Source organism: Echinops telfairi, unplaced genomic scaffold, assembly GCF_000313985.2.
Source record: "Echinops telfairi isolate 266 unplaced genomic scaffold, ASM31398v2 ScPeMD7_7458;HRSCAF=8496, whole genome shotgun sequence".
Taxonomy (NCBI): Eukaryota; Metazoa; Chordata; class Mammalia; order Afrosoricida; family Tenrecidae; genus Echinops; species Echinops telfairi.
Window position 1 is genome coordinate 45,275,088 of NW_022111358.1, and position 11,108 is coordinate 45,286,195.

General features: G+C 59.5%; 1 protein-coding gene across 5 annotated transcripts in view; it reads left to right on the plus strand.

Annotated features, from left to right (window-relative positions):
- RAB37 (RAB37, member RAS oncogene family) overlaps positions 1–9,270 on the plus strand; it is a 77,846-nt gene extending 68,576 nt beyond the window's left edge. The window contains exons 3-10 of one of the 5 annotated variants that reach the window (XM_045299719.1): positions 4,470–4,580; positions 5,536–5,577; positions 6,058–6,124; positions 6,229–6,281; positions 7,192–7,257; positions 7,845–7,901; positions 7,978–8,057; positions 8,220–9,270. In XM_045299719.1, coding sequence (XP_045155654.1) covers positions 4,470–4,580; positions 5,536–5,577; positions 6,058–6,124; positions 6,229–6,281; positions 7,192–7,257; positions 7,845–7,901; positions 7,978–8,057; positions 8,220–8,325 — 582 coding nt within the window. In that variant the 3' untranslated portion in view covers positions 8,326–9,270. Of the gene's footprint in view, positions 1–4,469; positions 4,581–5,535; positions 5,578–6,057; positions 6,125–6,228; positions 6,282–7,191; positions 7,258–7,844; positions 7,902–7,977; positions 8,088–8,219 lie in introns of all 5 variants that reach the window. The other 4 variants (XM_045299720.1, XM_045299721.1, XM_045299722.1 and 1 more) reach the window with 4 other exon arrangements.
- Positions 9,271–11,108: the final 1,838 nt, after the last annotated feature.

Genomic DNA, 11,108 nt, shown 5'->3' on the forward strand with positions numbered 1-11,108 from the left:
TGTGTACATTTCTGGGTGACTTTACCTGTGTGTGTTAGGAGGCAAGGTCAGCGTGTGTGTGTGTGTGTGTGTGTGTGTGTGTGTGTGTGTGTGGTGAGAGAAGGGGGCCACCATGAGACATACACAGCTGGAAAGGTCACGAGGCCTCAGTTTCTCCAAAGCCGTGCCCTAGATGAGGCTTCTCCTGGCAACTATGTCTAAAAGGCCCCTGTCCCTTGGTGAGGTCCTCCTTCCAGGACAGGCTGCCTCCCTGCAGAGCCATGCCCTCAACACAGCTGGCCCAGCCAGTCCTGATGCCCTCGGGCTACCCTTAAGCACCCTCCAGGAAGAGGCCCCACCACCATGTGCACAGACTTCCCCCCTTGGTCAGCTGGGCCTTCTGAGCCCCAGCCCTGAGGGTGGTGGCATGGCAGGGGTCTCATTTCCTCAATTCTCTGGGAAGCGCTCGCTTCATTGTGTGACTTTCCCCATTTTGACGCTGCCATGGGACCAAGAGGGTTGTGTGGATCCAATAAGACAAGTGCAGCTGCCTGGTTCACACCCCACTCCCCTTCCTCCCCCACCCTCACCCCTGAGGGTGCATGCCTGAGTCCTCAGGAGCCTGGGTGCTGAGGGGTTTGGGGTGTGGTTTGAAGCCAGGCCCCCACCAGCCAGCATGGTACACCTGAGGGCTACAGCCCCTGCTTCCCTCTCTGGTGCTTCCCTGCAAAGAGCATCCTCACAGAGGTCCCAGCATGCCACCTCCAGAAGCAGTGGCCCAACCCCTTGCTCTGTCCCTGCCCTGGACTCTTCTCCAGATACCAGAAAATAGCTCCAGCTGATGCCCACATAGTCAGTCCTCACAAGGCCTGCAAACCAGCCCACCAGACCTACCACCATGCAGCCAATTCAACCCCAAGAGAGCCACCTTGCCAGACAGAGCCGAACTGCCCCAGAGGGTTTCCGAGACTGCCACCCTTCTCCTGGAGTCACCTGTAACCCTTAGCCCCCAGTCCCAACACCGAAGTAAAAGGGCTGCAGGGGTCCTCCTCCCTCCCCACACACCCCTTTGTGACATAGTGCACCCTGTTGTGCCTTGGTCACTAGAATTTACTTGTAAAGACTGGTGGGGGAAGGGGGGGGGGCGATTGACTGGCTGGCCCAGGTCAGCCAGGTATCCCTGAACCCTGCTATGGGGGACACTCCCCACCCACCCTAGCCCACCCTGGAGCTGCAGGGTTCTCTGCTTTAAAAGACCCAGGAGTTCCTGGGTCATTCCAGTTCAGAGCGCTGGCAGGGGGTCGGCCTAGAGGAAGGCCTGCGCTGCCTATGAGATTGGGAGGTGGGTGCCGGAAGTCCGCATGAGAAGGCTCTCCCAGGAAGGGACTTGTGGGCACAACCTGGTGAGTCAAGGGTAAATGAGAGGTGATGATGCTAAAGGCCCAAAGTCCAGGCAGGGCAAATGCGCCCAGGTAAATATGAGTAGGTAAACAAATACGTTCAGATGAGCGAGGGCTCGGGTGCTCTAGCTAAGTGCCTAAGCCCTGCCTTCAAAAAGCCCCAAGCTGGGAGCTAGCTGGCCAGAGGCCATCTGTTAGCCCCCTGCTGGCTGGGGCTCGGGCACCGCCTTCCGGTCGCGCTGAGCAACTGCAGGCGGACTGGTCCGGAGCTGAGGACCTTCCCAGCGGGCAGGGCAGGGTCTCCCCGGACAGCGCCCCAAGGGAGTCCACTCCCTGCTGTGGTGGCGTAGGGTGCGGGGTGGTCTTGTGGCTGGAAGTGGCCCCCGAGCACTGGGCCAGGCCAGCGTTCTCAGGGACTGCCCGCCATCCCGAGGGTGCTGGCCCTCAGCGACCTGGCGGGGAGGGTGTCGTCGAGGGTGGCGGGTGGGGAGGAGTCTGCAGGGTCGCTGCCTGGTCCGGGGTGGGAGGTGCGAGTGGGCGGCGCCCGGGGCGGGGCCGGCCCTGCGCTCTCTCCCAGCCGGCCGCCGGCCCAGCTCACCTCTCGTCCAGGGACATGCCGGGCACGCCTGGCGCAGCGGCCACCCGGGATGGCGAGGCCCCCGAGCGCTCCCCGCCCTGCAGTCCGAGCTACGATCTCACGGGCAAGGTGGGTGAGCGTTGCGCCCAGCGCCGGGGACTCCATGCCGGTTCCGAGGGTCGCCCCTCCCCGCGCCCTTGTCCCTGAGACCCCCGCCCTCCCCGCCCACCCCCTTTCTGGCTGCGTCCGTTGCGGGGCGGCCAGCCGAGTCCCCGGAGGAGGGAAGGAGGGCAGCCCCTAGGCGTGCCCCATCCTCTAGGGAGGGGGCTGGCTCGGCGGAGCGGGGCGAGGACTGAGCGCCGCCCCAGTTCCCGGCGCAGAGCCCTGGTGGCGCAGTGGTTAAGCGCTTGGCTGCTAACCAGAAAGCTGGAGGTTTGAAACCTTGGAAGCAAGCGGTGGCAGTCGGCTTCCGTGGATTTAGGACCTGGGGAGCCCGTTCTACTCCTTCCTACACGGGTTGTTTTGACTCGGGCTGGACTGGACAGCCGTGGGTTGGGTTTGGGTTTTTCTTTTTTTGTTGTTGTCGTTTGGACGCCTGGGTCGAGGAGCCTCAGTGGTACAAATAGTTAAGAGCTTGGGCGACAACCGGTTCGAATCCCGCAGCGGCTTCCGTGCAGAATGCACCCTTGGAACGCTATGCGGAAGTCCTACTCTGCCCTAGGGGGTCCCCATGAGACCCAGTCCACTCGACTAGTCGCCGGGCTCATGCCTCCCAAAATGCACGAAAAGCCGTTGCCATCGGTTCCTGGAAACCCCCTAGGGCAGAACAGGGTGCCAATGCGCCGCAGCCCTAAGATCGACCCCCGGGGCCTCAGGGAAGAAGCCGCCTGGAGACTCCGCGGGGGCTGCGGGCCAGTGGCGGAGCGCTGGTTTCCCTGCGCCCCTACCTGAAAACCCTTACGGTCCCCCAGTTCTCTCCCCAACCCCTCCGGCCACTGCTCCCCCGAAGGAAGGTGGTCCCAGCCGGGAAGCAGGCCCACCTAGGAATGGTTAGAACTTGGAGGTTAGGACAACTTCTTTCACCCCTGGGGAGGGGGAAGGGGTGCCCTGTGCTGCCGCAGGTGGGGGTGGCAGCGCACACTGGCCCGTCCCACCTCCCTCAGCACAGAGAAGGTGGGCCAGCAGGGAGGACACTCAGCCAGGGCTGTGTCCCCTCTAGGGTGGGCGTAGCCAGACAGGGGCTGCCTGGTCTCATCTGCTGCTTGACCTTGAAGGAGACCTGCCTCTTGCTGTGCCCTGGTTTCCTCCCCACGCGGGGCTCACCCGCTAGGAGCCCCGCCTCCACTGGGCAAGTCAGCTGCCCAGAGCCGTTGAGATAGGAGGCCTGTGTGGGCTCGTGGCCGGAAATGGGCCCCTGCACCCTGAGGGGAGGGGAGCTCTTACCGCCAGCCCCAGGCTGGTGGGACCGCCTGCCTGGCCTCGGTGCCTCACCAGCCAGCTGGGCTGTTTGCCTGGGCGGTGGCGTCTTTGGGGCATTGCCTGGCTGGGTGGGTGCTCCCTCATTTGCTCAACACAGCTGTGATCTGTAAAGTACACAGACATTCCTTCGACTGCCCTCCCCCACCTTCACCCTCCCTCCCTCCTTCCTTTGCTGTCAGGGCTGAGGCTAGGGGCTAGGGTCTAGAACCAGGAACCAGGGGGAAAGGCAGCCTCCAGAACCCTACTTGTTCCCCCACCTCCCTCGACAAGGGGGAGGGAGGACTAGACAAAAGACTTCCCGCCCCTCAGTGTCACCCAGAGGAGAGGAGCAGAGACTGACTAGGCAACAAAGGGGAGGGGTGTAGCCCCCCCACCCCCCCACCCTCCTTACCTTCAGTGACCTGCCTGGGCTGCCATTTTCAGCCCCTTAACCACTTAGGACCACGCGGCTGAAGGAATTTCAGACTAAATGTCTCCTCACTTCGGTATAAAGTGTAACCTTTCCTAATTCACAACCATAAAATGTCATTAGAAACTTCCAAGTAGATGTTGTGGCCCAAAAACCCCAGACTGGAGTCGTTTGGGAATATTATACTGGTGCCAAGCACAGCATCAGCCTGCTCGAGGGTCCTCATCCACTGTCTTGGGTGAGAATCCTTGTCTGAGACTGGCCACTCTGCACTCACCCAGCAGCCCTGCACGGCCCACCAGGCAGCCCTACCTTGCCCACCCACATCCCCGCAAGGCCAAGCTCTCAAACAGGGCAGGATCCTGGCATGGTGTGGGTGAATACCACTAGATGAAAACCACAGAGATACAGAAGTTTTTCTCGGCCACCTGTGGGCACCTGAAGGTGCCAAGACCTTGTTTCGGTGGGGAGGTGGGCTCAGCCCGGGAATGTGCACTGGCAGGGCCAGCAAAGGCATATTCTCCCCACACATACACACCCCCCTCTCTCCAGGATCGCTCTCCCTGTGAGCCCAGACCCCTACCCACCCTGAGTCCCCATTAACTGCCTCTGCTCCATCTCCTAGGTGATGCTCCTGGGGGATTCAGGCGTCGGCAAAACCTGCTTCCTGATCCAATTCAAAGACGGGGCCTTCCTGTCCGGGACCTTCATAGCCACCGTCGGCATAGACTACAGGGTGAGGTGCCTGCAGGCTCCTCCTCCCCCATGGCTCTGGACTCAGGCCTCAGGAGTGCGCGGCTCCTGTGGCTTACCGCCAGGGGGCACTGGACATGCTCCCTCCCTCAGGAACCAAGCAGGCAGCCTGGTTAGAGGAGTTGGCCTGGGTGGGCTCCTAGGCCCATGGCTGAGTCTTCCTTTCCTCCCCTCCAAGGGGTGACAGGCTTCCCGGAGCGGGTGCCGAGCCCCCACCCCCACCAGGTGAGCCAGGGTCCTGGGCCTCTGAGGCTCCTTGGCCTCTGAGCTGGGACCCACTGGCAAGGCCTCCAAAGGCCAGCTGGCACTGGCCAGGGTCTCAGAGCTGGACTGGCCATTCAGGAGAGAGCAGCTGGTCACCTTGATGACCCCTCTCTGCACATCTGCATCTGAGCTGCTGCAGGGGGCATGGTCTCCCTGGGGCTGCGTGGGGGCTGTGGAGATGTGTGCCTCCCTTCCAGGGTGCTGGAGCTTGGTGGAGGAGGAGGAGGGAGGAGCTGGAGGAAGGCTGCCCCTGTAGATTGAGCCCACACCCCACTGGGGAGTGGCACCTGGTCGGGTGGCACCTCGTCTCTGAGCTGGGTGGCAGGGACAGGACTGAGCTGGGGAGAGGCAGACTGCCGTGGGGAGGGGCAGGGACTACAGCGCCTGCTGAGCCTCCAGACAGCCAGCAGATCCTCAGGCTCCCCTTGCCCTGCCAAGTTGTGAGAAGAGCAGTCGGAAGCCCCGGAAGAGAGGTCCCCCAATGGAGATGCCTAGAAAGAGGGGGCCCCACTGGCCTGATGGAGTGATCTGGCCATCAGATAACAATGGCCCATCTCCTCAAGCTCTGGAGCGGGCCCAGCACAAGGTCAAATGTCCTCAGAGCTCAGGAGCCAAGCTATCTCACCTCCCCACCCACTCCCCTCTCCCTTGGCACCCCCCTCTCTCTCTCACAGAACAAGGTGGTGACCGTGGATGGTGTGCGGGTGAAGCTGCAGGTGAGATGGGGTCTGGGAGGATGGTGAGCCTGCCCGGGCTCCTCACCCTGAACCACACATGGCCTGCAGCCCGCCCTCCACGGGGGTTATTTCCTGTGGGGCACAGGAGAGGAAACGGCTTTTGTTTGATAGCTGCTGAAAAAGCAGTTCCCAGGCACCGTCTCTAAGACCAAAGGCAGCTCCCAAGTGCCTGCAGATCAGCCCATCCTGCTCCCACCTCTGTCCCAGGTTCCCAGGCCTCACCCACTGCTCAAGGTCGGTTGCCACCACAGCCCCTGAGCCAGGGAGGAGGAGACGGCATGAGGGGCTTGGGAACGCAAGGTTGTCATTGGCCTAGAAGTCCCTGAGAACCTAGAGAAGGAAACCATCCCACCTTCTCTCTCTCACACACACACACATCTATGAACTGGGTTTCTTCCACCTGGCACAGTCCTCCTCCCCCCAGGCCCCCCACCCACCCATTTCTGCATTCCTTCTCAGATCTGGGACACTGCAGGGCAGGAGCGCTTCCGCAGCGTCACACACGCCTATTACCGAGATGCCCAGGGTACGTTCTCCCTCGCTCCAGCCCCCCTCTGCCAGCCCCTTCCTGGTATCCATTCTGCTCCAAGTCTCCCCCTCCCCCACCCTGTGCTCTCTCTCCCCCTCCAGCCCTGCTCCTGCTGTACGACATCACCAACCAGTCATCCTTCGACAACATCCGGGTAGGTTCTGCCTCTCCCCCACCCACCTGGCTCCCAGCTCACCACCCAGTGCAGGCCAGTGTGGGAGGGGGTGGAGCATGCAAGACTGCAGCTTCTGAAGAACGCACCTGAGTGGGCGATTCAGGCGTCAGGCCTATGAGCTGCTGTGGACACTTGGGCGTGGAAGGCCAGCAGGCTGTTCTGCCATGGTGTCACCTGCATCACCCCGGTTCAGGCTCATGAGGGTGTTTTACATCAAAGGTGTTCAGAAAGCCCCCCGCTCTACTGGGGTCAATAACCCACGGAGACCAAAGAGAGAGTCTAACCACAAATGTATACAAACATTCAGCCTGAGTTACAAGGAAGTGACTCAGACAGACAAGTGGCTGTGTCCTCCCAACCAAACTACTAGTGGGGAGAGACAAGAATTCAACCAACAAGGGCAGAACCAGACAAAGTAGTGACTGCCCCTCAATACTCATGTTGTGATGGGCAACCCCATGCTGTGCATGGCAGACATCACTAATCAATCACAGTGGCAAACCCATGGCACTCAGGCTGCCCTCTCCAAACCCACGGTCATGGCAGACATTACTAGTCAATCACGGTACTTTGGACCACTGAGCCTTTACACATCTTTCAAATCCTCAACAGGGTGCTCTACCTCGTTGGTGAAAGGTCATTTTGGTGCCCTCTTTATCTTCCCTAGAAATAAGTGTTACACTGCATATGGTTTTGAGGTGGGGAGGGCCTTTGTAGGTTAGGCAATCAAGGAAAGTCACTTAGGGGAGGTCAGGCTTGAGCTGTGCATTATACGTAAAGATGAGACTAGAAGAGGCGGAGCAGAACTAAACAGGCAGGGTGAGGGAGGAGGGCATGGGCATGGGCCTCAGCCTTGCCCTGGCTCAACTTCCCCTCTGCCTCCCCACAGGCCTGGCTCACCGAGATCCATGAGTATGCCCACAGGGATGTGGTCATCATGTTGCTAGGCAATAAGGTGAGTGGCTCCCTGACAGGGTCAGCCCACCTTGCACCCTCTCTTCCAATGCTGCAGCGTCAGCCGTGTTTCCTGTACATCCTTCCCGCTAAAACACTTTCCCATAAGTCCCAGTTCAGAGGTCAGACCCATCTGGAAGCTTCAGGCCAGCGCATCTACCTCTGAAAGGTTGGAAATGGCCACTCCCAAGGAAAACCCTTGCCCGGGCTGCTCAGCCCCTTAGGCCATGGTGAACATAGTGAATAGTGTCACAGTGGGGGGTGCGCACTAAGACTAAAATGGGTTAGCCCCAACCACTGTCACCCCTCTCAGGCTCGGCCACCACACGCTCTGCCAAGCAGCGACACTCACCCCTGGGGCAAGATCCCCAGGGGTGAATAAAGCAGACACTCTAACCCCCTAGCCAATTACACACCCCTCTGCTCCCAGGGATTCCGTGGCTGCCTTCTCAGTCCCGCTGGCCACCAGCAGAGGGCAGGCCGTGCCTATTCCTGGGGTGCAAGATGGGCCAGCGGGATGCTGGAGGAGAGAGGCCTGTGGTTGGGGGCAAGGCTTCCTTTCCCAGAGCGACCCATTTTGGCTTCCAGGCGGACGTGAGCAGTGAACGGGTGATCCGCTCCGAAGACGGGGAGACGCTGGCCAGGGTAAGTGGCTGATTGTGGGGTGGGGTCAGTGGCGGGGAGGGCAAAGGCGGCCGGCTCTGAGCACAGGCCTCCCCAGCAGGAGTACGGAGTGCCATTCATGGAGACCAGCGCCAAGACGGGCATGAACGTGGAGCTAGCCTTTCTAGCGATTGCCAAGTGAGCCCGGCAGGGAAGGGGTCCTCATGGGTAGGCAGCGCCATCTGGGAACCCCATAGAGTTCACCGCCCCACCCCCACCCCTGGGTCCCAGGGGGTCAGGTGCATGGGGGGTTGTCCACTCCACACTCCCAGTTCAGACCACTGGGTCTTCTGCTTCCAGGGAGCTGAAATACCGGGCCCGGCAGCAGGCCGACGAACCCAGCTTCCAGATCCGAGATTACGTCGAGTCCCAGAAGAAGCGGTCTGGCTGCTGTGCCTTCCTGTGACAGCCAATGGGCGGGGCGGGGCGGGGCGGCGGCTCGGGAGGCCCCCCGCATGCAGCCCTCTTGGGGCACCCAGTCTGCTCCCCAGAGGCTGAGCGATGGGGTTGAGAGCTGGGAGCCTGGGACCCAACCCCTTCCAAGAGCAAGCTTACCTCCGGCTCCTACCCTACTTCCTGTAGCTTCCCTGCCGCCGGGGGAGGGTAAAGGAGTTCTAGTTCACTTAATGTAACAAGATTTAAGACCGAAAGAGAGGGCGTGTCAGGGTCCCCAGAAGGCAGAGGCTGGGGCCTGGTTGGCCTCTGAGATTTAGGACAGGTAAAGAGGCTGGGCCGGCCCCCGGGCTGTGACAAAGGTGTCAATGCTCCAGCCCAACAGCAGGAGGCACCAGTGCACCGCTACTGGTACCTGGTACCCGGGGCGTGGCAGGTGACTGTCCAGAAAGAGGCTGTGCAGACCCCCAGCCCTCTGGTTTCTACCACCTCCCCAGGGATCCGTCTTTCCCGGTAAGATGAGCCTTGTACTGGAAGCAGGACCAGACTCAGGGAAGAGAAGCGATGTGGTCTGAGAAGGCTCAGCTCCCTGGAAGGCAGGAAGAAAGGTGCCTGAGATTCAAGTTTGTTGGGTGACCTCCTGGCCTTACTAACCTTGCCCCATGCAGCAGACAAGCACCTGGGGGCACCTGGGGAAATTTGGTTCCTCTTCTCTGGACGTCAGATCCTAGGGAAGACGCTCCTACCTGAACTGCTCATCTGACGCATTTTTCTACCTTATCCCCTGGGCAGACACCTAGGGTCAGAAAAGGGATCAGGTTTGCTTCTTGTCCCAAACTGATGGCAGCCACTCAACCCCACAGGGTGCTTTCCAAGCAACAGGGGTGCTTCAAGTAGTTAAGAGCCACATTTTAAAAGGAAATGCCTGGCCCCAGCTGCAGGTGAGAAGCAGGCTCCCCCCCCACCCCCCCACCCCCCGCCCTCGCCACCCCCACCTTTCCCCAACTGTATCCTCCTAACCTCTAAGCCCCACCTCCACTCAGGGCCTTTCCTGATCTTCTGAGACTAACACCAAAGTCCAGATGACTCATCTCCATCCTGCTTGGGTGAATAAGGTTAGATGGGCATGTCTGGGGTGGAGTTGAGGGTCATTGAGCAGTTTCTGCACGGCCAAGGTCTCACCTGCCCCGCCCCCACCCCAAGCCATGGCCCAGTGGTTAGAAATGGACAGGAGAGGCATCTTCATTCCAGCTCTCAGCCTGGGGGGGCTGCAGGAAGGGGAAACGAATGTGCCATGGCTTGTGACAGTGGCCGAGTCTGCTTTCCAAGCAGAAAACACGTGCTCTCTGCACCCAGTCAAGGGTTCTCACTTGGGCGTGATAAAGCATCGCTCTGTGGTGACCTCTCCCAGCCACAGCAGGGAGGAATCTGACCTTGCCAGGTTCTGGGGGCCCCAAGGCAGAGGCAGAACACAGGTCATATAATCATGTGGGCTGGCTGCTCTGGGTGGCTAGCACTTTTTTTTCCTTTTCTTCTTCCGGATTAAATTGCAGTATTTTGGAAAGTACACCCTGTCCACTGTGTTTTTGAGATTTGCGGGGGTGGGGAAGTGTCTGTGTGGGAGTAGGGAAGGGTCATGTGGAAGGGACTATTGTTACAAGTTGGGAGAACCATCACCAATACACACACACACACACACACACACACACACACACACACACACATCTGGAGTCTGCTGAGTCAGGGTGACCCCACAGCGTTAAGGAAGTGAAGTGCCCCATAGGGTTTTCTCCATGGTGACCTCAAAGAGCCCTGGTGACCTAGTGGTTATACACTGGGCTGCTGACCACAAGATCAGAAGTTCGAAACCACCCAACCGTGGCTGTGAGGTAGAAAAGTCTATTTTAGTGAAGATTTATAATCGTCGAAACCTACAGGGACAGTTCCACCCCACCCTATAGGGTCACGATGAGTCAGAAACAACTGGGTGGCAGTGAGAGACCTTGATGGAAAAAAGAACCCCCGTGGCTTGTTCCATGCTTGGCTGCTAACCCCAGGGTGGGCAGTTTGAATCCACCAGCCACGACGGAAAAGAGCTGGCAAGCTGCCTCCGTCCAGATCCCACTGCCATCGAGTCTGTTCTGACTCTGTAGGCAGCCCGAAGGGTAGAGGGTTTCCAAGGCTGTAAATCTTTACAGGAGCAGAGAGCCTCCTCTTTCTCCTGTGAGCGCCTTGTGAGTTTGAACAGTCTTTCCTAATGGTACCTGGGTAGCTCTGCCCTGCCCTATACAGTCACCATGAATCAGAAACGACTGATAGCACACAAAAACAATAGCATTTGTTGTGGAAGTGGGTCTCCAAGGCTCTCTTCCGCAGTGCTGTCAGGTGAGCTGGAGCCAATGAGTTTTAGGACCCACCATTCGGGCCCACCTGGGACCCTCCCAGTTGGTACAGCTCTGTAACAGAGCCTGTGGCCTGGCAAGAGGGCGCTGGAAGAAGGCTTATCTTATAGTTCTAATTGTTTTTTATTTCTCTGTTGAAAGAAGCCAGGGCTTTTTTTCCCTCTTCCCCCTCTGGAGGAAAGCCAGAGAGATTGGTTACCTGACTCTCCCCACCCCACTTCCCTAGCCAATCGCTGGCGCCATTGCTCACAGAGCCCCGTCTTCAAGGCAAGCCCCACCTGGCTGAGGCTCTGCGGGGATCAGAGCCTGCGCCCGTAAAGCGGGTCCTGGAGTAGAGGAGTCAACTCCTTACTCAAACAACTGTAGGGCCAGAGCTGGTCGCCGTGCCCATTCG